The following is a 25,937-nucleotide window of genomic DNA, read 5'->3' on the forward strand; positions in this document are numbered from 1 at the left end:
TTTTATTATAATTATTCTTCACTTTCTTTAACATTTTTCAACATCTTTGTGGATTTCTCAGAGAATAATTCATGGATCTTGATGAAAAAAACTCTGACATGTTTATTGGACTGATATTTATGAGTCCACATTTGGTGCAGGTCCAAATAAAAATCCAGATCTAGTCAATTTAAATGTGGTTCCAGAAAGCAGACATGAATAGATTCTTAGAAAAATCTTTAAAAATAACGCGCCTTCTTCCTCTTTTTGAAGAACAGCCTCTCCTCTCATAAGTCTTGTCTCTCTGAATAACGAGGTCATTTTCTCTTCTTCTCGTTCTGTCACTGTCCAGATGAAAACGAAAAAGCCCAGGTCAACTCGGAGGAGCTGCAAATCAAAAAAGTCAAGAAGAAAAAGAAGAAGAAACACAAAGAGGGGGAGAAGCACAAACGAGTGAAGATGTACCACCGCTCCTGCCAAACCATTTGTGCCGGCCTGCTTCTCCCCACCTCTTCTTCCTTATCCTCCGATCACACGCACAAATCCTCCCTGTCTCCGTTCAAGACGCCGCTGCCGGTTTACCCCTCGCCGAACAACAAAACCTCACACATGCCCTCCTCTCCTCCTACTGCTTCTCTCGCAGCAAAATTCCTCATAAGCGCCTCTCTTCAAAACACGCCCAGCGATCCTTCGTCCTCCATCAAGGCACCGCTCCCTCGGCCGACCAAACAGCAGCCGCAGGGCTCCTACCCCGGTATGGCAGGTCTGGAGTTTGCTCCGTACATCCACATAGAGAACCAGCCAAACGGAGGGGCACTTGTGGCTCATGCCTACACCTCACAACTCTCCGCTCTGTCGATGGGACAGAAGCAGAGATTTGCCCAAGAGTTTGTCACCCTGGCATTCAGCGAGGACTCGTCGCAGGTACGGCAACGATACGGATGCAGCTGCAGTATGAATTTTCTCTAAAATTCAAATGATAGATATGATCTAAATTGATCTACTGACCATGTTTTCCAGGCAGCTCATTATGTCATGGGAATCGTCCACGGAGAAGCCAGCTACCTGCCTGATTTCTTGGATTACTTCTCCACCAAATTCCCAGCAGCTCCAGTCAAAATGGAAATACTGGCAAAGAAGGACATAGAAACTACAACTATGGCTAATTTCTACTCTCAGGTTAGTCAGACACAATCACACACAGGAAGAGGAACATGGATTAGATCAGGGGAGGGGAACATTTATCTATGGAGGTCCATTCCTCTCTATAGCCCCTTTTTCCACTGGTCAGCAAACCCACTGATGTCTGGCTTTTGTGTGGAATGGGAATGGATACAGTTGGCATTCACTCCCGGGTAAAATGACTCTACAGTAGACACAGGGTTTTATCGGCTCCGATTGGCAGTGATGAAAGGAGCCACCTGAGTTAACGCGCTAATTTGGCAAGACAGCGAGGTGAGAGAGTGCATCAGTTTTGTGTTCATGACGTCAAACATGACGCACTGAGAGAAAAATAGAAAGTAAAAATAGAAAACTCCTCTACTGGCAATGGGAAAGTAGTCTACCTATTTTTCCTGTAAAGGAGGTAAAATGTGACATTTGGCTTGAGCAAGTTTTTCAAATATCAGTTTGAAAAAGAGTTACTCACAGCAGTTGGCCGTCCCAAACAGATGCAAACTTCAGCGTGCATTTCACCTCAGAATGAAAAATCCTCAGGATGTACTAAACAGCTTCCAGAGCTCATGTAGCTCTGAGCTCACTGTTGCTCTGCAGCTCAATGGTTTGGTGTTGTTTGGTTGTCAGGGTGTCAAATCAGCGTTCCACCTGTAAATGGCTTAACAAACATGTTCAATTCCTTTAGTTTATTTTTCATGTCCTGAAACCTCTCACCAAATACCTGGAGGAGTTTTGCAAAGTAACGAGCAGATTATTTTGAGTGTGGCCACTTTCCACTGCAATCATTTCTCTTCAGACGATTTCACATTTGAAAGCAGAGAGTTGAAAGGCTTGTTGGAACCTGAGAGGTACTTGGTAATGTCCACCACGAAGGCCAGATCACGCAGCCATTTGCTTTCTCTTCTCTGTCCCTTCCTCTCTATGAATTTGACTTTTTCCCTCAGTACAGTCAAGCAAGAGGATGAAAATCCAAGAGTTAAAGTTTCAGGCTGTAACAGACGACCGCTGTCTGGCAGGTGGCAGCCTCACAGTCAGATGAACCAACGCCAAAGGTGTTTTTCTTCTTTTTCTTTTGAAACAAGCACCAGTATAGTAGCAGATGTGGTGAGATGACTCTAATTCACCCTCAGCACACTACATGGCCTTTTGGGGACAACAGGAACAACGAGAAGTGTGTGTTTGCGTCTGTGTGTGTGTGTGTGTGTGTGTGTGTGTGTGTGTGTGTGTGTGTGTGTGTGTGTGTGTGTGTGTGTGTGTGTGTGTGTGTGTGTGTGTGTGTGTGTGTGTGTGTGTGTGTGTCTGGATTGTGTCCTCTGTGCACAGCGACACAGCCAGACCTCTTCATTTAGAGATGTCCCATGTCTGTAGTTCACTAATGAAAAGCCTTTTGTTGCCTCAAACCTCTTGAGTGGTTTTGTATTGAGATACCGCCTGCTCTTTTTTCAATGTGAGTGCAGGCAGCACCGGTTACCACACTGTGCCACTGTGTGTGTGTGTGTGTGTGTGTGTGTGTGTGTGTGTGTGTGTGTGTGTGTGTGTGTGTGTGTGTGTGTGTGTGTGTGTGTGTGTGTGTGTGTGTGTGTGTGTGTGTGTGTGTCGTACTACAGGAGGCAGAGCAGTTTATGCTCTATCGCTCTCCCTCCGGCCATATTTTCTTTTTTCCTTCCTATTATGAAATATTCACAATGTTATGTGTGTTTCTGGCTGTTTTGCCTCCACAAACACATCCCGGATTTCCTCATGATTCTGAATATAATCAAAAGAAGTAATCAAATGTCTAAATTGTGCGTCGTCAAAGTGGACTTTTCCATTTTCATACCCGTGTCCTAAGCTGTCCCTTTAAGAGTAGTGTTCCTTGCACGGCTAACGTCATTGTCCACTGGTCTTGTTAATTTTTTTTCCTCCCTCCTAGCTTTCAGCAGTGACCTTGGGAAGTAGACATATAGTCTACACACACACATACACTCACACACACGTGCATACACACAGGCACAGGTATAAACGCACACACTCAGAGATAAATGGTTTATCATGTGCGTTTTATGTTTTCTGCTCTGTAGTTTGTCTCTGCTCCAGTCACAGATGACTGGACGGCTGTTTTTTGTGCGTGTGTGTGTTTGTATGTAGTAGGAAGAGGGGACATTTTTTGGATTGTGTTCATGTTGAGATGATCAAAACATCAGCATTTCATGTGTGTGTCAGTGATTTGTATTCAGCACCTGACTGAAGACATTTTCAGAGCTGGTGAGGATTATGGGAGATTACAGCTCTCCATTTTCTCAGGGCAGGTACAGCCCGGCAGACAATACACTGTGTGATGTGCTCGGACAATGAGGTAATTTGATCTCTGCTGTTTAGTCACCGCGTCTAATGATGTAGTTACGACATCAGAAGATTAATTCAAAGGCAATGAGGGGACTGCGGCTGTTTGAATGTTGTATTACACTGGAAGCTGTGTAAGAGCATTTACAGAAATATGTTAACTCACTCACAGTTTGTATTTATTCGGACGCAACGGGAAAAAGTATATAATTTAATGGGTCATTTTGGAAACATATTACAATATGGAGAATTCGGTCAATTTAATCATTATTACAATTTCCCGTAGGTATAATAATTCGACAGACGTAATGCAGTTCAAAGATGCATTTAAAGAAGAAAGTTTTATCAACAGAATGTAATTTATTTGCTGAAAAATAAAACGTTTTACAACTATGCAAAGATGAAGGAAAGTAATAAACAACAATAATGTAGAATGTATAATTTTCATAAAACACTTGAAATTGTTCATAAAACACTTTGTTGAAACATTTGATTGACAAATGTAAATGCATGAAGGTCAAGCACCTGAATAAAGAACTTGAAGACTAAACAAAATCCCCATGCAAAATATTTGCTTATAGGAATTAAACCTGTAGCAGCTCTTTATATATAGAAAATCCCTGTTGATTTTCTGTGTCCTTGCTCAAAGTTTCAGCTCATAACCAAGATAGTTATTTGTGAACCTCATCTTATCTGACTGAACCTCCTCCTGACACACAACACAACACAACACACAACAACCCACAGGCATCATGCTTTGCACTTGGCCTCCACATAATCTCCACCGGTGTTGACAAATCAAACGTAGACTTTCATGTTGCACCGCTCTCGCATTTCCGCCTCAGAACCACAGCGACGACTCAATTTATCACAAAACAAACCATTCCATTACTGTGTTGTTGTGCATTCACATGCGTGTGTTTGTGGGCAAGCCGAGGGAGAGATTATGTAAGAAAACGTATGTGAGCTTGTGTTCGAGGCACCAATCAGCTCTCAGCAGCCTGAAGCTTTTGTTGTTACGCAGGCACAGTAACAGACTAATAGACTTAGCCAGAGACTGACTGGACATAATAATTGAGAAAGAGAGAGGAGGAGAGAAGTCGGGTCAGGAGGAGGTCAGGGAGCAGCAGGATGATGTCGCCACATTAACAGAGTGAAAGTGGCGTTGGCAGAACTAGGGAAAAGTTGTTATAGAATTAACAAGTGTGAGAACCAGAGACGGAAAGGAGAGCAGGAAAGAGAAGAGGCCTGATCTAATAGACTTCCAACCGGGGACAGGAGTGTTATCAGGGAGCGAGGCAGTGCAGGAGGTGGAGACTGACAGACAAGGGAAAAATAATCTGCCAGGGGAAAGCGGATGATCTGTAAAAAATATACAGTTTTTAGCCAGAGAAAGAAAGTGACAGCTGGGGAGAGATGACAGTTATGATAATGACATATAATTATGTGGGCTTTTTAATCTTGTGAATTTGCAGACGTGGGAGAGGCGGTAAATTTAGATAAAGTTACAGAGATCGTATTCCTCTGTGAGCAGAATTTTTATTGTTTGACTCAACGGTGTGTATTTGCCATCTTTAGTCTCCCTTTAAAAAAGCTCATGGTGAAGTTTAGCAGCGAATGACACATAAATACCATGTCACTGTTTGTTTTCACACATGTTCTCTTGTGGTGTGTTTTTATGCACGTACACAGAGGTGAGGAAGGACCGGAGCATCTCGAAGAGCACAGCTCGGAGGAAGTCTGTCACATTTCCTGTTTCCTTCTGTTTGCCATCGTGTGTGTGTGTGTGTGTGTGTGTGTGTGTGTGTGTGTGTGTGTGTGTGTGTGTGTGTGTGTGTGTGTGTGTGTGTGTGTGTGTGTGTGTGTGTGTGTGTGTGTGTGTGTGTGTGTGTGTGTGTGTGTGTGTGTGTGAGAGAGAAAATCACTGACTGTCACATTTATCGGTTTATTTCAGGCAGACGCAGTGTTTCCTAATACTCTTACTCTGCCTGTGATAGTGTTCAAACTAAGTGGGGGTTTTTCTGCACCTAAATTATGCATGTGCAAACACACGCGCACACAGAAAATTGACACGCATAGGCACAATTACAAGCATGCAAAAGGCCAAATGTACACTCGACTTTCTCAACGCTAGCAGAGAGAAATTGTACAAACACTTGTAAACATGAAGGCGTTTGAATCCATGTGTGCACACAAACACATATTTCTCTGCGAGTATTTAGGTCATTGACTCAGTGAGACTATTTAAAGTTGTGTTTATATGTGTGGAGTGAGTATTTCAAGCTTCCCGTCATCTTATGTGGATATTACACAGTGTCAGAGCACAGACAGATGCAGTGGAAATAATGTGATTTATTTTGTTACCCCCGCCAAGGAGGTGATGCCGTTTCTTTGTTGGTTTGTTTATTTGTCAGCAGGATTATGGCAAAACTACAGAAATGATGTCCATGAAATTTGTTGGAAGGATGAGATGTGGGCACATTTTGACACAGATCTGGACAAAGTGGCAGATTCAGGATTTCTTCAACATTGGGATTTTTGACATTATGCTTGATTTCTCACAGAATAATTCGTTGATCATTTGATTTGAGGTTTAGGGGACTGGTATCTAGCGTGTGTGCAGATCAAAATCTGGATCTAGGAGATTTAAAAGGGGCCTGTTGGGCCTTGAGGTAAATGCTTACTTACACCGGCATTTAGTTGCTTTTTTAGATGATCAGATTGCAGTTGGATAAACCTTAACCACACCGCTGCTGCTTGGTGCGTCTGGCTTTCCAGGTTTGGTTCAGTCCGTTTTTTGAGTCTTTGCCCAAATCGGTTTTAAAGAGAAGCACTCACAGCCGTCGGTTCTGCTAAAAAAAACTTTAGTGCTTATCTCCTCAGAATGAGAAAATCCTCATGACGTACGTGCAGTTTGTTGGACCAGAGCAGAGGGAGGTTGCTGCACCGAGCTTTGAGCCTGTTGTTGCTTTGCTGCTCAGTGATTTCATGTTGTAGGTTGTCAGACACATCAGCTGGTTCCACGTTTAACAGCTTAACTAATATGTTCAGTTCCTTTACTCTCCATGTCCCCAAGCACCTGAAGGAGTTTTACAAAATCAAACATTTGCTGGTTCCAGACTCTGAACAGAATCTGGAGATTTGCTGCTTGTCTTTCTTTCATATTACTGTCGATTGACTCGGGGCAAACACATTAGGCATTTTAATCAACTGTGATTGTAAATTACATTACACTTCATTTAGCTGACGCTTTTATCCAAAGCGACTTACAATAAGTGCATTCAACAATGAGGGTACAAACCCAGAACAACAAGAATCAAGAAAGTACTATTTCTTCAAAAAGAAAGCCAAACTACAACGTGCTATAAGTAAGTGCCATTTAAGTGCTACTAAATTTTATAGTTTGAACTAAAGTTTTAATCAAAGTATAGTCGGAAGAGATGTGTTTTAAGTTTGCGGTGGAAGAGGTATAGACTTTCTATAAATAACCACACCACTGGACTGAGAACGTTTCCTCATTAACACCAACTAGCTGAATAACACACACACACACACACCTGAGATCTGCACCTGAGGTTCGGCCTCTCAGCAGCTATTTGGGGATTTAGTGCCTTGCTCAAGGATGCACCCTAGAGCCTTTATCCTTCAAGTCTTTTTTCCATCTCAGTGTTGCGGATTTTATTATCTCTCCTTTACTTCTTTTGTCCCTCTCTCCCCCTCCCTCCTTTGTCTCTTTACCTTGTATTTATTCCTTCTCTGCTCCCTCTTGCCCTCATCCCTCCTTACTTCGCTCCTCTTTGAGTTACTTCCATCCTTGCCTCCATTTTTTTTCTCTGTGTCTGTCTTCTCTGTGTTTCCTATATTTGTTTCTCCTCTTTTACAGCTTCTTCTCTTCAACTTTCTCTCCATCTGTCTCTCTTCCCCTCATTCTGTCTCTCCAGTGTATCCTCGGTTTCTCTTCCCCCCTCTCGTTCCTTTTTTATCTCTGCCATGTTGTCAAGTGGTGACTCACTAGAGGCGTGCAGCCAAGGATCTGGTCAACACACACACACACAGACACACACACATCCTGACCAGCCAAGAGTACAGCATGCAGGCCACATGGTGCACGCACTGCACACGCACGCAGACACAAAGACACTGTTGTGGGCCAAGGGTATGGGAGACGGGTTAGACGCACAAACACACACACACACACACACACACACACACCCACACACAGACACACACAGACACACACACACACACACATTTAACTGCAACGCTCTGTCAGCCAAGTGAAGAGAAGCAAACATACTTTTGAGTCACACCGGAGGAGCAGAGACATCAAGTGAAACTGCCAACACTCACTCAGTCTATTCTGACAATAATAAATACACATATCAAAACATTTAACACTGAAACCTTTCGGTGAAGGCTATAATGATATATTAATATTGTATTTAAGAGCTTCATACAACCGGATGAATTAAGAGACTTGCACATTTAATCAGGAGAGGTTAAAAATGAAGAAGAGCAGGTCTCAGGGCAGCTGTCCATCGAAACGTATTTTATCAGATCACATTTCATATTTAGCCTCAGAGACACATCTGCTAGTCATCATATCCTGTGTGTTGGAAAAGGACAGTGTGTCAAAGTTCATGAATTTTTTTTCCTACAATCTTTTATTTCATTTAAATTCCTGAATCATTTATCTCTGAAAATCATTCAGATGAAGCCTTAATGTTGGTTTATTTGGTCCCAACCAGTTAAAAAATGTAATCTGTGAAGAGGGTTTGCAAGCAGACGTAGCTTTGCTTTAAGGTGTCGCACATAAAAGTAGACTGGTTCTTCCTCAGGTCAAACTACACCCCTCCACAAAATGTCATGTAAAATATTTGAGTAATCCTGCTGAGTGACAGACAAAAGGCAATGAAAACATAATCTCCTTGGCGCTGGACAAGATTGGAAACCCCCCGGCCTAGAAGAGCATTGACAAAATTATTGATTATATTTTGATTATGACTGAGACGTCCCAGATGTGATCAGGGCGAGAGATTGTGCGTGCTACAGTGAAGGGAATGAGGCTCCATAATGACCTTGCTGAAGGGGCTGCAACTCCCCATAATAACCATAATATTTTGAAGACTCGATTTACATTTAGAGAAGGAGAAGAGCTGTACTAGTGAAACAGTGGATGAGACTGTCACACTGCAAAAGGTTGTTAAAGGTTTGTTGTTCCTGGGTAAAAACGATTCACAATCACACACCGTATATAATGTTGTAATATCTCTGTTTGTGAGCTTATCAATAGAGAAAAGTGAATTTAAAATGTCAGTGAGGACGTGATATGAAAAGATTGCTGCTGTGTTTTTGTTCACCAGCTCCTCTTTAAAAACACAAGACAAGGGGTATATGTTTTTGTCAAGAACTAAACATCTGCTTCCTGCAGCGTTAGAAAAACATTCGAATATCAGTCTGTATTCTTCCTCTTGTTGCTGCAGGTGAAGAAGACGTACAGTCACGGTACCTACAGAGCCGGGGCCATGAGGCAGATCAGCCTGGTGGGAGCCGTGGACGAGGAGGTCGGGAATTATTTCCCAGAATTCCTCAGCATGCTGGACGAGTCGCCCTTCCTGAAGGTGAGTCAGGGCAGGATGTATGGCAGCAATCCTAAACAGCAGCAGGACGTGTGGAGGGATGATGAGTGGAGAAGGGACAGAGGTATTCAGATAGGCCTATTCCAGTGTTTGAACAAACTGTAATTTTAAAAATATAAAATTCAGTGGGTCGATACTGTATCAAACTCCTTTTTCGCTGAAATATAAAGTAGGCTTTAGTTATTCCTTTCACAATTGGCTCTGTCAGACCTCATATACTCAAAGACTCAATGCTGTGCCCAAATCTTTCCAAGCATTTACACCTCTGATTATTTGGAAACGACACAAACTGAACAGATGGAGAGCTTCTGCGAGACACAAACATCAACAACACACCTAATATTCTCAGCGGCGGCTGGCAAACAAGAGGCGTTAAGAGGCGCGTCGGAGGGATTCGATGCAGCTCCAGGAAGTTGCTTCTCTTTTAAAAAAACGTCTGTGCAAGAACCGACCTTCAGAGCACCGTGTTTACTGCTGTCCCTCAAAAGCAGGCATGCTTTTCTGCTGTTGTTCTCTCCTGTGGTGAAACTTTAAATCTCCTGCATGCAGCATGGAGGAGTGTTGGCGTACGGCGAATATCAAAAGACACAACATCCTCTGGCGCTTCCTATCTATCGAGAGTTTTGGCTCTGATTTGGTGCCCTCTGCAACATCTCGGCTGCCAGTGACAAGTTTCGCCAGGGGGCCTGTTTTGCTGCTCTTGAGATTTCTTTTTTGGGGGTACTCAGTGGAATAAATAAAATATTTAATTAAGTGGTTTTTAACAAGTGAAAAAGTGAACAATGCACCAACAGGCTGCTTTAATTCTATTCCCTGTGTCTCTCCTCTGTGTGGCCGTAGAGGACCCTTCCATGGGGGACATTCTCCAGTCTGCGGCTGATGAGTCCCAAAGAGAGTGACGACGGTCCCATAATGTGGGTCAGACCGGGCGAACAGATGATACCTTTGGCTGATATACCAAAGTCCCCGTTTAAAAGAAGGCGGTGAGTACACCACAGTTTACTGCACACTGAATAAACACACCCGGATAAAGCCGGCCAATATTTAGAATCCCTCTTAAACTCTGCCTTGAGACAGGGACTGTGTGTGTGTGTGTGTGTGTGTGTGTGTGTGTGTGTGTGTGTGTGTGTGTGTGTGTGTGTGTGTGTGTGTGTGTGTGTGTGTGTGTGTGTGTGTGTGTGTGTGTGTGTGTGTGTGTGTGTGTGTGTGTGTGCTTTTATGTGTGTGTGTGTGTGTGCCTCAGTGAGCCAGCGTGCTCTCCACACAGCCCACGAGGACTGATTATGAAAAACAGTAACAAAACGCACTCGTACATTTTGAAGCAGCAGCCGCGCGAGGCTTTGTTGTAGCCCAGCAGCTCCGGATGAGGCAATTACACCCTCTCAGTTTGTCTCTGTCACAGTGTCATTGTTGCGCACACACACACACACATACATACATACATAAGCCCTGCACCAAGCACACACACACACACACTAACACACATGCCTTCTGAGTGAGAGCATGAGAGAACCGATGTGCGTTGTTTGTGATGTGAACGGTATGTGGCTCTCCACTGAGATGAGATCATCGCTATGTTAATGGAGTCGACATCAGACGCTACTTCACATGGCAGCCAGCCAAGCGCAGGACGACACACACGTCTCTCCCAGGCTTCGTGTATTTCTCTCTTGTCTGCGTTGATTGGTCGTGTTATCGCTGGCTCTGATTTTTATTTATCTGTTTTCATTTATGGTTGATTTTAGCGGTAAAGAAGAAGAAGAATTGTTATTGTCATTTTAAAGCTGTAATATAAACTATATTCCACTATTGCTTCTTTTAATGGTGAGATTTTTCTGATATTCTCTGTTTTGAATGTTTAATGTGTCTTTATTTGTAAACTGATGCTGCAACGGTTGAGAGCATTCCTCATGTATTTTTTATTAATATTCAGCATCAAATAAACACTTCCATTAGATATTTTCCATATATTGTGTATACATATACATATATAGTTTAATTCTATGTTTGAAACAAATGTCCACGTAGTGTTTATCAAATAGTGCCCAAGGACACAACTTCTTCAAAACGTTGTTGAAACAAATGAATGGATTCAGTCAACAGAAAGGCATCAGTGCTTCTACTCTATAACGGGTACTGGAAGTAAATTAATTAATTAATCAATAATGATGGTGTGGCACAGTGGTAAAGTGGTTAGCACTGTCCCAGATTGATTCCTGGTTAAGCCGGGGTCCTTCTGTATTGAGTTTGCATGTTCAAAGTCATGCAGATGGGGATCTGATTGATTGGAGACTTATTGACCGAAGCTGTGAATGGTTGTTTGTCTCTGAATGTTGGGCTGTGATACGCTGGTGACCTGTCCAGGTTGTTCCCGCCTCTCTGGACAGCTGTGATTGGCTCCAGACCCTCAAAGATAAGCGGTATAGATAATGGATGGACGGATCTATCGATTATGATAATATTTGCTAATCTGTTAATGTCCTTGTTTCGTTCACCCGAGAAAGCTTTGCTCCATCAGACTTTTCTGAGGAAGTAATAAAGGAAATATTGTTTGTTTTTAATCAGTGACTGCACCTGAATTCAGGCTGTGAATACAAACAGTGTGTTACTCATGTTGTGCTTTGTGTGGTGCAGTAAGTCTAGACTGCATTTGAAGGGTACGACTGTTCAAGTGTGTGTGTGTGTGTGTGTGTGTGTGTGTGTGTGTGTGTGTGTGTGTGTGTGTGTGTGTGTGTGTGTGTGTGTGTGTGTGTGTGTGTGTGTGTGTGTGTGTGTGTGTGTGTGTGTGTGTCAGTGTGAATAACTGTCAGAAACACTTGTGTAACAGGCTCAGCTGGGACTGAAAGAATCTGTTTTATAGAGATGGAGAGAAAGGTGGAGGAGAAAGGAGGAGGGTGTTTCAGCTGTTCCCTCCTTTCTTCTGTTTCCTGTCTAGTCCATCACTTTAATATAAATAACCATTATTTCCACAAACTGAGGTGTACTTTTCTCAGACTTTCCTCCTTTTGTCTCCAGCATCTTTCCTCAGTATCTCACTTCCCTCCTCCTCCAAACTCTTTCCTTTTCCCCCTCCACTCCTCCCTCCTTTCTGCATCCTTGTCCTCACGCCGCCTCTCAATATCTGCCCCCGTCTGTCTCTCTCTATTTCTCTTACGATCCGTCTTCTGTTTCCTCCCTGTGACCTCTTTCCTCCTTTTTAAGTTGATTTATTTTCGAAGCACTGCGCCGTTACTTTCCAAAGGACCAGAAGCACAGAGCACTTATATTGAACATGTCATAGTGGTGATTGTTTATGTCTTTGTGTAAAGAGAGAGAGAAGAAAACTTGGAGTAGTGAAAGAAGTAGTGAAGGACATGATGTTATTTGCAGTTTGACTGTGTTGAAAGCTTCTCTTTCCCTGTGGTTCCAGTGAAAAGGTCGAGCTGCTGAGTTTCTGTCGGCGCTGAGACTCGCAGTCTGAGAATTCAGCTTTGACTACAGTGGCCGGACGATGAAAATAAACCAAAAATATTTTTCCGCTTTTTAGTCAAAGAGCGCCAGTGCTTCCGGAGACTGACAATAATTGTATAGCAACAACAGCTGCCTTGGCCTGCGAACAAGACGGAGGCCTGATACTGAACACGCTCTTCCTGTTTGGAAACAAATAGCAATCAGAGCCTGATGGCTGTTGGCAAGATGTTGAAGTCAGTCTGCTCAGTGAGGAAGTTTGTTAAGGGAACAGGTTGATTAGCTGATTAACAGAATACTAGACTGGCTGCAATTTTGACAGTGGACAGATTTAAATTAATTTCTTCCTTCCCCTCACCTTTATTAATTAAATCATGATGCACACGTGACTGCAAATATCCACTGCTCCACCAAAATGACAAAAAATAGTGGAAAATAAATAAATTCTGTATTTTCATCATGAATCACATGTTGTTTTTCATGCTTTTATTTATGTGATTTTGAACTGTTTCAATATTCATTTCTATTAATCATCAGTAATTAACCATTTTCTATTGCTAATTTTCTTAAAATCTGGTTTCAATTTTTGTTTGGGTAGAAATTTTGCTATTATGGAATAATTTCTGATGAAAATAGTCATTAGAAGCAGCCCAAGTCACAATGGAACTGTGTATGCAACGTAAATGTGTGTGTGATTCCCTCTGTCTCCCTTTTCTCCTCCGCTCCCTCGTTTACACCTTCCTTCTACTGCCTCCTCACCCCCTCTCCACCCTTCCTCTTGTCCTCCTCTCTTCCTCTCCAACCCACTTTATTTCACCATGAATGCAGAGCGAATCGGTCTAGGTCAGACAGTTTCCATCACACTGACACAATATGGTTCCAGAACAATGAGACGTCGTAGTTAGAGAGTCGGAGTAAATGGAAGACTTTGAATATCTCTGTAGATGTGCGTGTTCAGCACTCCTCCTTCAACAGCCTCTTCTTTTCACTGTTTAACTTACCAGCGCTATTTTTTCTTTTTTTGGTTTTACATTCATTACTGTCATCCTGCCGTCAGCTCAGACACACTAAGCTGTGTGTGTGTGTGTGTGTCTTCTAATCCCCCCTCCACTCTACTATTTCCCTCCGCTTCTTTCTTCCTCTTCCGTCGGCTCCTGCCTCTCATCTTATCTCTGAATGAATGAATGCACAATTCAGTGTTCAGCACGGGTAGTCTCGCTGCTGTTCTGTCTGTGTGTGTGTGTGTGTGTGTGTGTGTGTGTGTGTGTGTGTGTGTGTGTGTGTGTGTGTGTGTGTGTGTGTGTGTGTGTGTGTGTCTGTCTGTCTGTCTGTCTGTCTGTCTGTCTGTCTGTCTGTCTGTCTGTCTGTCTGTCTGTCTGTCTGTCTGTCTGTCTGTCTGTCTGTCTGTCTGTCTGTCTGTCTGTCTGTCTGTCTGTCTGTCTGTCTGTCTGTCTGTCTGTCTGTCTGTCTGTCTGTCTGTCTGTCTGTCTGTCTGTCTGTCTGTCTGTCTGTCTGTCTGTCTGTCTGTCTGTCTGTCTGTCTGTCTGTCTGTCTGTCTGTCTGTCTGTCTGTCTGTCTGTCTGTCTGTCTGTGTGTGTGTGTGTGTGTGTGTAACTCTCTTGTAGAAATCTTTCTCAGACTGTGCGTGTGTGTGTGTGTTTCTACTCTTGTTTGAATCTGACTGCAGCTCCAGTGTGAGTCACTGATCCAGTAGTGAGCTGACTGCAGTACTTTCATTGTCAGTCTGTACGCATGAAGCCAAGAGCATTAATGCCTGTTTACTCCATTTTCATTCTCATGATTTTCCATGCAGCTATTACTGATTTTAAAATTTCCATTCTAATTTTCTTGCCGCTAGTGTTTCGTGTTTTGAATCTAAATTAATACTTTATTGATCGTGCTAGAAAAGTAATTTTTGCCACCAGCCAACTTGGAAAAGGTAAATACATTAAGGAGTAATTGGAGGATGAGGAACAAGCTCAGGTGTAAGTTAATGATATCTGCAGACAATGAATGTCTTTTACAATTTACTCTGGACTTAATAATTTAATGTCAAATTCATTTTTTCAAATTGTAAGTTTTTCAAATAGAAATGATCTGCCAAAGCAACTGTTCAAAACAACGTGAAAAATTTGCATCAAAACAAGAAAATATGGAAATGTATACATTGAAGTTTTTTTTTTTAAATTTCAGTTAATCAACAAATACCTTGTAGCCCTGATGTGCACTGAAACAAACTGTCAAAATTGATAAAACCAGGGGGTTTCCAAGTCTGAGACTGTGGGCCTCCCCTCAGAAATAGACGCTCCCTACATCTCTCTCAGTTTACTTGCTTACGCCCGGGGAAAAACACTGAATGTGTGAGTGTCGCAGAACGACTTGCTTTTCATTTCGGCACCATGTTAACAGATTAGAGCTGCCACACCTCCGCTGCAGACACGCAGCAGTAACGTTCCCTTTGTGGACAACAGATGACAGATGCAAGGTGCAGCAGATCAGCGACACAGCCGTCACGTGTTGCACACACACCCAGTGGGGGCCAGGGGATAGTGGACTAAGATTGTGCTAATTGATCCCAAAGACAGACAATTGGGCCTCGATAGCATAATATTGCTGTGTGACATATTTTCATACTACATCAAATACAGAAAAAGATCTGTCCTATGGCAGTAATTAGTTTCTGACACTGGGAAAGTGAGAAAACATTACTAAGCTACAATCTCTTTAAGCAAATCACATCTAGGCTGTTAGATGTGATTTATTTTGATAGCTAATGGGATATTTTATTTCATAGTGTCTAGACTAATTCATGTTTTCCTGCTCCGCATCAAATCTCTCCCAGCATCCTCTCTGCTCCTCAGTTCGTGCTGTGGATGACACTAATGAGTCAAGTCAAGCAAGAAAACAACACCAGCGATCCATCTGCTTTTATTTTGCACAGCAGACAGGAAACAAAGAAATAAACAAAACCAGGAGAGTGAGCGGCCCACTCACCTTTAGTCATGTTCTTCTTTTAGACAGCAGGAGAGACGTCTTCAGAGAGCTGTGTGGGCAGAGAGTGTGTTTGGCTTTGTTTTTCTACTTTTCACTCTTCTGCTTCCCTTCTCGTAGCTCCACCAACGAGGTGAAGAACCTGCTGCAATCACTGCCCAGGACCAGCGAGCCCAGAGAGATGCTGTTTGAAGACCGGACTCGGGCCCACGCCGATCACATCGGTCAGGGCTTCGAACGTCAGACCACAGCGGCCGTTGGCGTGCTGAAGGCTGTGTGCGCCGGAGAGGGGTAGGCATGGTCACACTTTAGGCTGTCACACATATACACGGCTGCTTGTTTGTTATTTGCACACTGTGGCGAGCTCGCCGGCCGATGTCACACTCCTCCACTCCCTTGTTTTCAGCTCGGAGCCTCCTCGTGTTACCAAAGACGTTGTGTGTTTCCATGCTGGTGATTTCCCTCACGCAGTTCAGAGGCTGCAGTTGGACCTACATGAACCCCCGCTGTCTCAGGTGTTACATTACACACACACACACACACACACACACACACACACACACACACACACACACACACACAGCTTAGGCATGGCGATAAACACTCCTCACAAATTAAATTCAGCCCAGTACAGTCATTCATTTAACATTTTACATCCCAAATTAGACTCCCACAGTGTTTCACCTCATTTCGAACACTGTGTGAGGTGGAACGTTAACATGCACTGATGGTAGATGCTGACACCTGGTGGAGCAAGAAGGAACTACGATGATAGTTAGTTAGAGGATTTGTCTGCAGCAAAGGAAAGTTGTGGGTTAGTTTGGTCATTTATTATTTATGATTCAACTTAGAAGAAGTTTCCATGCAGACCTTTGTGGCTGATTCCACATAGTGGATGAGGTACAGTTGCTGTTTAAATATATGAATATATAAATATATGAATAAATGTAGAGTAAAAATTCAGTGATACAAGGTAACAATGTTTTTTTTGTTTTTTATTGCATATTTTTAAATTTTACTTTATATTAAAACTGATTATCGTAAATAATAGAGCTTTTTGATTTATATATATTTACTTTACTGCACAGAGGTTGGAAAAACCTCTGCTATAAATAGAATAAACAAAAGAGAAAACTTTAAAATCTTCTTATAGTTTTTTACAGCAATTAGTTGTTTAGATGTTGGAGTCAAAAGATGGCAGTAGATTTCCTTCATCTCATCCCTCTTCTCCTCCTCTCTCTTCACAGTGTGTGCAATGGGTAGATGATGCCAAACTAAACCAGCTGCGTCGCGAGGGCATCCGCTACGCCCGCATCCGCCTGAGCCACGATGACATCTACTTCATCCCCCGCAACGTGATCCACCAGTTCAAGACCGTATCTGCCGTCTGCAGCCTGGCGTGGCACGTCCGCTTAAGGCAGTACCATCACGGAGAGGAAGAAGAAGAGGATGAGGAGGAGGTGGAGGACGACGAGGAGGAGGAGGAGCAAGTTGAGTTGAAGAAGGCGGGGACAGAAATGGTGGAGCTGGGGCAAAAACCGGAGGTGAGGAGAGAAAAGAAGGCAGAGAAAGTAAAGGAGAGGATAAAAGAGGAGACAGAGGAGCAGGTGGATGTGGCAGAAAACAGGACGTTGCCGGTTGTCAAAAAGGAGGAGCAGCATCTTCCTCATCCTCATCCTCATCCTTATCCTCATCCTCCACCTGTGTTGCCTCAGCCTGCTCGCCCAGTGGACTCAAAAGTGGGCGGTGCTAGAGTTAAAGAGGAGGAGACAGAGAGGGTGAAAGAAAGAGGAAAACACAAACAGCAGGATTCACCTCCTGTGAAGGTGAAGACTGAACCTCCAGCTCCTCCTCTCTGCAAAAGTAAATCACCATCGCCTCTTCCTTTTTCACCTCCCACCTCTCTTCATCCTCCAAAACCCAAAGCATCATTGAAGCCCCACCATCATCATCATCATCACCACAACCACCATAATCACCATCACTCAGACAGCAGAATGACGTCTTCCAGTGCAGCGCCTTCTTCCACGTCTTCTTCTCCATCTTTGTCTAAGTTTTCCTCCTCTCCTGCGCCACCAGCAGGATCCGTTGATCCACTGCGCTCCTCTTCCTCTTCTAGTTCTACTTCGGTCCCTGTTCTGTCCTCTGCATCCACATCTTCGCTGACGAGTCCCAAGCCGACAGTGGAGTCTCGCCTTTCCTCGCTCCTTCCTTCCACTTTGTCTTCCCAGCCGCCTCCCTCCTCTCAGTCAGGACAACCAACGAAGAGAGACTCGCATCGTTCGAAGCCAGACGTTCATTCAAACACACGGACACAAACGCAGTCGGAGGTCCGAGCACTCGCTGCGAATGTACAGACACACACGCCCCAATTCGACACAAGGACACACACCACAGCCGATGCACGAGATCAGACACCGGCGCACACACGGACTCAAACGCTCCCAGAGAAATGGACTCATAGTTTGGACTCTGACTCGAGGATGTCGTTGGATCTGCAGGGTCGTGCGCCACATGACACGGGGAGGCAAGGAGTTTACATGCAGCAATACGCATCCCAGCATCTCCCTGCTCCTCACCTCCCTCAAATTCTCCCGCCCTCCTTCACCCATCTCCTTCCACACTCCCACCATCCTCACAGGCCGCCGATCCTCCCGCCAAATCCGCTCTCCAACCCCTCCCTCCCGATGCAGCCGCAAGCTCTCAACTCGTTCCTGAGTCAGAAGCCGACGCCGCATTCGCTTCACATGAGCCAGCTTCACCTGCATCCGCCACACCAGCCGAACATCACCACCCAGTCTCAGCCGTACTACCATCAGCCCCTGATGGCCCCGCCGTCGCAGCCGAACACGCCCCTCACCAGCGCCCAGTCTCTCCCTCCTCACCTCACTCACCATCACCAGTTCGCCAAATCCTTCTTCCCTCCTCCCCAGCACCCGCACTTCGCCCCTCACCCCTTCCTCCCCCATCACTCTTTCCCGCCGAGCTCTTACCCGCTACAGCCGCAGTACCAGACCTCAGCACCAGGGCCGGTTCCGCTCTCAATGTCCTTCTCCCATCAGCCCCCTCCTCCCCCTCCTCCTCCTCCTCCCCCCTCCTCGCAGTCTCTGCCTCCCCCTCTTCCCCCTCTTCCACCTCCTCTCCCCCCTCAGCCCTCCCCCTCGGTCCTCTCCCCTCCTCCAAAGCATGAAGAGGAGTGGAGACAGATTTTATAGTCGTTTTTTGTACATAATGACGCTGTTTTTAAATGACTGTACATGTTTAAGGTTTTATTTTGGTTGTGTTGTTGTAAAACTGTGTAAAAAGGAAGTGGGACGGTGGAGTGTATCAGTACAGACGCAGTATCATGGTTTATAAAGCAGAGTTGGATTTATTTACCCCACGCCTCTTGACCGGCTTAGGCTGGTTGTGATTTGGTTCATGAATATCGAGCAGCACCGGTGGTTTTGGCCTTTAGTGAAGTCTGGTTGCACCAAAATCGGATGTTGAAGAAGAGATTTTCCAGGTTCACGTCTACCAAACTGCTGTCTGGTTCTGTTTTATCAATACCAGAATATCTTTGACGCCTCAGAGGTTGAAAGAAAATAGGCAAATTTTGTCGGATATTTATATAAAAAGGTCACAGAGATGACCTTTTTGTGAAACTTGCAGCTAATGCTTCCGTTTTGTGTATTTTATTTCATTGTGCCCAAGACTGTTTCTGGAATAATGATGAGTCAAACTGATATTATATGATACGCAGACGTATTCGTGTGATATCACTACATTTATTCTCCTATATTGTATCGATGCATCTTAATCAATACAGTATGTTGCAGTACTTTTCCCTGATACTGTACTTTGAGCAATAATGCTCTGCAATAATCTGCTGAATTTAAAATTGAAATCCCCAGTTATTATCAGTATTTTTATCTGAATCATGTTCATTGAGCCGACCTCCATGAGGAGAGAATCAATGTTATAAAAGTATTTAGAATTATGTTTTCTAATCACCTGCAGTATGTTATTGCCCAAGAAGATGGTTAGTGCAGTTTAACTGCACTAAAACAAAAGGAAAGGCCCTATTTAAAATAAAAGTCAGTATAGTAAACTACAGTATATTACGATGGAGTATTAGGGCTAAATTGAAGGGAAAATGTATCTGATATTTTGAGACTTAAGCTGTAACAACAAAAAAGTCAGTTTATAAGAATTGAGTCTTTATTTAATGAAAAAAGTAATAATATTACAGCTTTATTTTCATAGTCTTCCGACTTTATTCTTGTAATGTTACAACTTTATTTTCATAAATTTAAGACTTCTCATAATACTTACAACTTTATTCTCGAAATCTCAGATTTTATTTTCCCTTAACGATGCCCTAATACTTCATCTTATCATACATCCAGTAGTTAATTCCACAAAAGAAAAAGCCACATTTATGGTACTGAGATTATCTTATTGTCAACACCAGTGGCCGAGCTCCAGTTCTGCTGTGATTCTCAGCATCTCCTAATTCTGGAAACTGAGCGCTCGCTGGTCGGCCAGGGAAGAATTGGATCTGTTACATGCCTACCCCTCTCCGGCGCACACAGCCTTCAGCACGCCAACGGCCGCTGTGGTCTGACGTTCGAAGCCCTGACCGATGTGATCGGCGTGGGCCCGAGTCCGGTCTTCAAACAGCATCTCTCGGAGCTGTTACACAGCCGGGCCTTCAAAGTCTCAAGAAAAACAATTCAGGACACATCCGCGAATACTCTGTTCTCCTGAGGAAAAATAACACCCCAAATATGAGTCACTTAATACCTGATCCATTGATTTTTATTGGACACTATAAAGTTTTAATCGATCAGGGCCATTGAAATCTGAATAAATCTCCAACATTATATCAGACATGCAGCTACATGGAGAGCTTGCCCCAGATTTAGTATGTTAAGACTTATCCCAGCACTTTGTAACCTGTTTAAATACAGTTGATATTATTATAAAACAGATTATCAACAGGGCAATTTCAGGCTCTTCCAACTTCATAATTTAATAAAAATGTAGTTTTTCTTAAACCTTTATGGAGACATGCTCCGAGACACTTTGAAAACAGATGGTACACTGTGGAGACTTCACTTTAACGCACTATTTATATATTAACCTGAAGTCCGGTTTCTGTGCCGCGTGGAGCATCCTGTCTGTAAAAACATATTTTATTTATCAACCAGGGACTGAAGTGACCTCCTGTGTTTTTAAAAGTACAATAAATTATTGAAATTCTGTTTCAGCCGCAGCTATGAAGAGTATATGTTTCTCCAAGTATCTGATTTTCTTTTTTTTTTAATCAAATTGTTCCGTCTCAGTGAGCGGATATGGATTTTTCTTGTTTTGTTGTGTTATTGATGTCTTGATTTGATCAATATTGGAGTACAGCCCACTTGCTAATGTAGCCCACAGCATTTCCCCAGTGCCTGTCCTTAACTGTGAACTACTAAATGGTCCAGAGTCACGGAGAGGAGGAGTTCTGTCCTTTCACAAGTTTTTTTATGAGTCAAAGTTTCCCATTTTCACTGGAAAATGAGAATCAAGCCTTAAATTGGTGTCAAAAGCCACTGAACACTCACCAGATACCTGTGGTCTAAACTGGGTCGTCTCAGTGGAACGAAGTCCAGAGAGCAGGGTTGTGTATTTCATGGTTAAACTCACCGCAGCCCACGGAGCTCCAGCTCTCTGGGTCAGTTTCCCTCTGAGAACGTCCGTTCAGAGACAGAACTCCTCGCCGTGCGGTTCCTTGGTGGAACGAGGTGATAACTAAGCACTTGATGCCAGTTGCGAGGCCCTGCAGCTCTTTTTATGCTCTTAGGTTTCAGATGTTACAAAAAAGAAAACATGACAGGAACATATATTTTTTTGTACAATTGTGACAAAAATTAAGGTTGAAAAAATAAAGTCTCCAGGGGCTCGTGTTGTTTTCACAGAATTTATTTATCTCAAAGTTTTTGGTTTGTTTTGTTTTCTATTTTGTTTCTGTGATTTTCCACTGTCAGCACTGTAGTGTACATAAGAGGTTTTTGTAAAGAGGAAAACAACTTGTAGTGTGGTTTCTACTTTAAATATGAGCCTAGCTAATAAAAGGTTCAATGTATGAAAATGTTTGGGTGAGAACTGATGTTTTATTGCTCTGGTGGTTTAAAAAAACATGCATGTTTCAAAAGAAAATTAAGAATTATGTTCATGTATTTTTTGAAATCCCAGCATTTGCGATTCATATTAAGTCATTGATGCCAAAATGGGTTAAAAGGAAATGTTTCCTTTTTGATGAATAGCTCTATAGAGCAGAGTTTTTATCAGTGGGTCCATGTTTTGTCAGTTCACTTCACATCCTGTCTGATTCATTCCACCGACTGACAACTCCTGGTGGTAACCCACAAAGGACTGTTGCAAACAAACATGAGTAATACTGTGAACAATACTGGATTGTAAAAAGTGAAGCTAAAAGTGTCTTTATCACCGTCTGGTCGCTGGCTGCAGTTTAGGCCGTGAACCCTGCCTCCTCCATGTTAGCAGATGGGACAAGGGTCAAATTAAGAAGTCAAAATACATGTTAAATGCGTTTTTCTTAAAGATGGCTTCTGTCATTTTTAGTCGTTCTTTTCCCACTGACGTTTGTCGAAGTGCTCATTTTTGATAGATGCAAGATGGCAGCTGTTTGTACCTGAGATATTTTGGCTTTGTTTCTGGATAGTGGGAAGAAGTGAGGATGCATCGTCCATCTTTATATACAGTCTATGAGATAAAGTATAGATGATAGCAGCTTTAAGATATATACGATTTATGTCATGTTGATATCAGACTGACTTGACATTCTCCACTTTACACCGGCAGCAGCAGCTCAGAACACTTAGAACGTCTCTGTGTGCTCGGTTAAAGAACACAAACACCTGTCTGTCTTTAAAGGGCAACAAAAGGCCATTTTCTATACATCTCATTCTACGAGACAACACCTCTGATGTTTACCTGCCTGTGATTTCTCTCTCTCTCTCTCTCTCTCTCTCGCTCTCTCTCGTTGCTGTTATGCAAGACGCCCACTCACTGCAGTCTGCAGCAATGAACTCAGCACTTTTACCAGGCGAGAGCCGAGCAGACAGCACACGCACAGCACAATGCAGCAGCCCCGTAACAGAGGGCTGGTGTGTGTCACGTCAAATATGACTCAAAACCTCCTTTTCTCCCTGGATTCATCCCTTCACTCACTCACACACACACACAGCAGGAATGCCAGAGAGATCAGCTGATCTGTTAAAGGGTGGGAATGGGAGCGAGGCAGGAAGTCAGGGCAGGGACACAGCGTTTTTTTTGGAGGGAATACTCGGAAAAACCTTCACATGAACGTGGCGCACACACACAGACTGTACAGTCCTTCAGAACACACTCACTGCTCGAGGTTTGAATAACAATTGGAATAGTTCTACTGATCTAGTAACAGCACTCGTGGTCACTTTGCAACTTCTTTGCCTTAAAATAGCAGCAGGTCCAGCAAGTTCAAGAGTAATGCTGGACTGTGGAACCAGAAGAGCTGCTGCTGGAATAAATACACCAAGCTCTGGACAGGAGATCGTGTCCGCTCACCAGGATGACGGGTGGGAATTAAAGTGGCCCCATGCTACCAAAATTATTGTTAAAATACCAGAATGAAAAATGCCACAGTTTCATATAAATCATTTACTATAAAGACGTGCATGCCACATCAAAACATACATTTATTTTCTTGTCAACTTAGTGCAAAATAATGTGAAGAATGATTTCGAAATACTCTCGAAACAATCACATGGCACAAAAGAAAACACCTCTCAGTTGTACACGGTGTCGGCTGTACCGTGACGTTGGATCAATGATCAACTCAACACAGAAAATAATCTGTTGAGCTTTGTTGTAGTTTGACATTAATACTTTAAATGGAATATACGGTAAGAACATGATCTTAATTTCTTCACCAACAAGTCATTTGTGATAGATTTAAAAATATTAAATCTATCTTGGACCAGCTTAATGATTTTCTTGGTACACATAATGATTCAAATGGTACAAAATAAGAATTGTACAAGACAGAGAGGGCAGCCTGTAGATAAAAAGCCAAACAAAACAAACAAAACCCTTAAAAAGTTAATCTATGACTTGTAAAATAACATTTGGCCAACTACCCTCCGCAGCTCTGGAATGAAAAACACAAAGTGCCTGTGTGTAAATACAGCCAAACAATATCTGAAGCACATGTATCAAAATTAATACTCCACAATCTGGTACCAAGAGCAAATGTTTAAATACAGAAAAATTAAGTCAATATTCATCAAATACTGTTTGTTCACTTCCCTCCCCAGCATCAGCAGCAGCGCTAGTTTATGTACAATTAAAAAAAATAATCAATAGCATAAGAAAAAGTTTTTTTTTTCCCCAGTGTCGGCTTCACAGTAGTTTTATACAAATGCATTTGATTCCTGCATTGGCATTTTTTGTATTCTTCGTAAAGAAATAAAACATTTTGAGCGTTGTTGGATTTTTATCTCCGCCGTTTGTTTGTCAACAGGATTATGCAAAAGTGAGATTTTCACCAAACATGGAAGGATGGGACATGATCCTAGAAAGAACCCATTAAAGTTCAGGGCTAATCCAGGAATTATGTTTTTGTAAACGTTGCGAGATTTTCACCAAATACTCTGAGAAACCCATGGTACTGATATTTCTGTGTGTGTAAAACTACGTCCAAATTAACATGAAGGATTCGGTGCAAAATCTGGGCCTTGGCAGAGGTATTGCTCTAAACTGAGAGCCAGCCTATTTGTTTTGTTTCCTTTAAATGAATATACTGTGATTCACATGCGGTCACAGGCAGCAGAGGGCCAGCTCTGCTTCAACCTTCACTGAACACTTCACGGAGTTCTTCTATTTTTACAATCTATTATTCATAAGATCGGATGTATCTGGTTTGGATTCCTTCTCGAGTCTCAGTCCTCTGTGGAGACAATCGGGCCAAGGCGAAAGTCTCCACTTTCACAAAGTAATGGTCATACAAACACATTTTGTACAGAAGTCTTGCGTTGGTGTAATTACCCCCCCTCCTCTCCTCAGGCCTCTCTCCTCTCAGGAAAGATATTCAGCCCCAGCTCCACCAGCGCTCCCAGTAACATGGTCCACAGCGGAATGCACACAAACGTCAGCTTCAGGTCGGCCAGCTTCTCCAGCTTGGCGCACAGTGTCAGGCAGAAGCCCAGCTTGAGCAGCATGGCGGTCAGGTACCAGGCGCGCAGCCGCAGGTCCGGGGAGCCGTTGCGGGGGTCGTACCCAGGCTTGCAGCGGCCTGCCATCTTGATGGCGAGCATGAGGATGAGGATGCCATCGAAGACCCAGACAGGGAGAAAGATGAGGAACCAGTTCCACTGCACCTGGGGGGAGGAATAGGAGAAGATGTCAGTCACAGTAAGGGGAATCCACCCTACTGAGTTTTATTCTAACTTCTATTATGACTGATTTATTAAACCCCACAAGCAGAGAACACAAGAAATCCTGTGATTGAAATAACTACAATATCATTTTACATATCATAGACAGCTTTTAATCAAACTGGTGTCTGATAGGAGAACAAACAACGTCTTACCTTCCCATCCAGTTTGAGCACGAGCATGATGAGGAAGACTAGGGTGAAGACCCAGGTCAGTAAAACCCTCTGAGCCAGAGACATGTCACTGACTGCGGACACACACCAGAGGGGAAACACGATCACAAACTGGACATCCACAGAAAAGACACAATCGATTGTTATGTGTTATATGTGGAGTCAATTAGCGAGAAACGCCCTCATAAGAACAGACAGTAACACTTGAAGAGCTGCTAATATACATTTAAAACCGAATATGGTTAGAAATATGAAAATCTAATGCAGACTGCAGCTGGATTTGATTTTGAATGTATTGATTTCATTCATCGTTAGTTAGCCGGCCTCACAACAACAGCTATCTTTAGCTTGTATAGCCTGGTAGCATTAAGCTAACCGGTTTCACTTCATAGATTCCAGTGTATTTCTGGATTCAAGATGGACGTGTCCCTGTCGCTGTTGCCTCGCTCTCGTGCTCACGTACCGTTTCCGTTAAGATGTCACATAATGATCCGCGTACATTCTCCGGTAACGGGAACAAACAGGCGGAGCTTCCTGCGCCGTTATCCGGTGCTGCCGCGAGCCCCGCCCCTCCTGCAAGCCGATTGGGGATCATCCGTTGAGGGCTCTTACCGTAAAGCTTGCAATAAAACACGCACCTCGCTGCAGTGAATTTAATCGTCCACTAGAGGTGAGTGAAGCTCTTTCAGTTACCCCCCTAGTTGGGATTAAGCCCGACTCATCGCTCTGTTAATTAAAACCACCGTGTT

At 43.3% G+C, this 25,937-nt stretch overlaps 2 protein-coding genes across 3 annotated transcripts in view; one reads left to right on the forward strand and one right to left on the reverse strand.

Annotated features, from left to right (window-relative positions):
• The window catches only part of LOC117757670 (lysine-specific demethylase RSBN1L-like), a 31,240-nt gene extending 12,143 nt beyond the window's left edge, over positions 1 to 19,097 (forward strand). The window contains exons 3-9 of the mRNA XM_034579008.1: positions 332 to 903; positions 1,000 to 1,158; positions 8,961 to 9,098; positions 9,957 to 10,099; positions 15,675 to 15,845; positions 15,961 to 16,069; positions 16,802 to 19,097. Coding sequence (XP_034434899.1) covers positions 332 to 903; positions 1,000 to 1,158; positions 8,961 to 9,098; positions 9,957 to 10,099; positions 15,675 to 15,845; positions 15,961 to 16,069; positions 16,802 to 18,769 — 3,260 coding nt within the window. The 3' untranslated portion in view covers positions 18,770 to 19,097. The remainder of the gene's footprint in view (positions 1 to 331; positions 904 to 999; positions 1,159 to 8,960; positions 9,099 to 9,956; positions 10,100 to 15,674; positions 15,846 to 15,960; positions 16,070 to 16,801) is intronic.
• On the reverse strand, positions 64 to 25,776 carry LOC117757673 (transmembrane protein 60-like). Of its 2 annotated transcripts, none has more exons than XM_034579019.1 (4): positions 25,652 to 25,776; positions 25,171 to 25,262; positions 24,242 to 24,958; positions 64 to 91 (listed from the first exon to the last, which is right to left on the reverse strand). In XM_034579019.1, exons 2-3 carry the CDS (start codon positions 25,252 to 25,254, stop codon positions 24,641 to 24,643), a joined length of 402 nt encoding a protein of 133 aa, XP_034434910.1. In that variant the 5' UTR covers positions 25,255 to 25,262; positions 25,652 to 25,776; the 3' UTR covers positions 64 to 91; positions 24,242 to 24,640. The 2 variants fall into 2 exon arrangements, with proteins under 2 accessions (XP_034434910.1, XP_034434911.1); XM_034579020.1 differs by having other exon boundaries at positions 71 to 93; positions 25,171 to 25,299; positions 25,652 to 25,751.
• Positions 25,777 to 25,937: the final 161 nt, after the last annotated feature.

Source organism: Hippoglossus hippoglossus, chromosome 23, assembly GCF_009819705.1.
Source record: "Hippoglossus hippoglossus isolate fHipHip1 chromosome 23, fHipHip1.pri, whole genome shotgun sequence".
Classification (NCBI taxonomy): Eukaryota; Metazoa; Chordata; class Actinopteri; order Pleuronectiformes; family Pleuronectidae; genus Hippoglossus; species Hippoglossus hippoglossus.

Bases quoted from the DNA above. Each gene is read 5' to 3' on its own strand.
- LOC117757673 (XM_034579019.1), bottom strand. From the start codon at position 25,254: ATGTCTCTGGCTCAGAGGGTTTTACTGACCTGGGTCTTCACCCTAGTC. The intron at 24,959-25,170 runs GTAAGACGTTGT...TCCTCCCCCCAG, and splicing joins TGCTCAAACTGGATGGGAAG to GTGCAGTGGAACTGGTTCCT.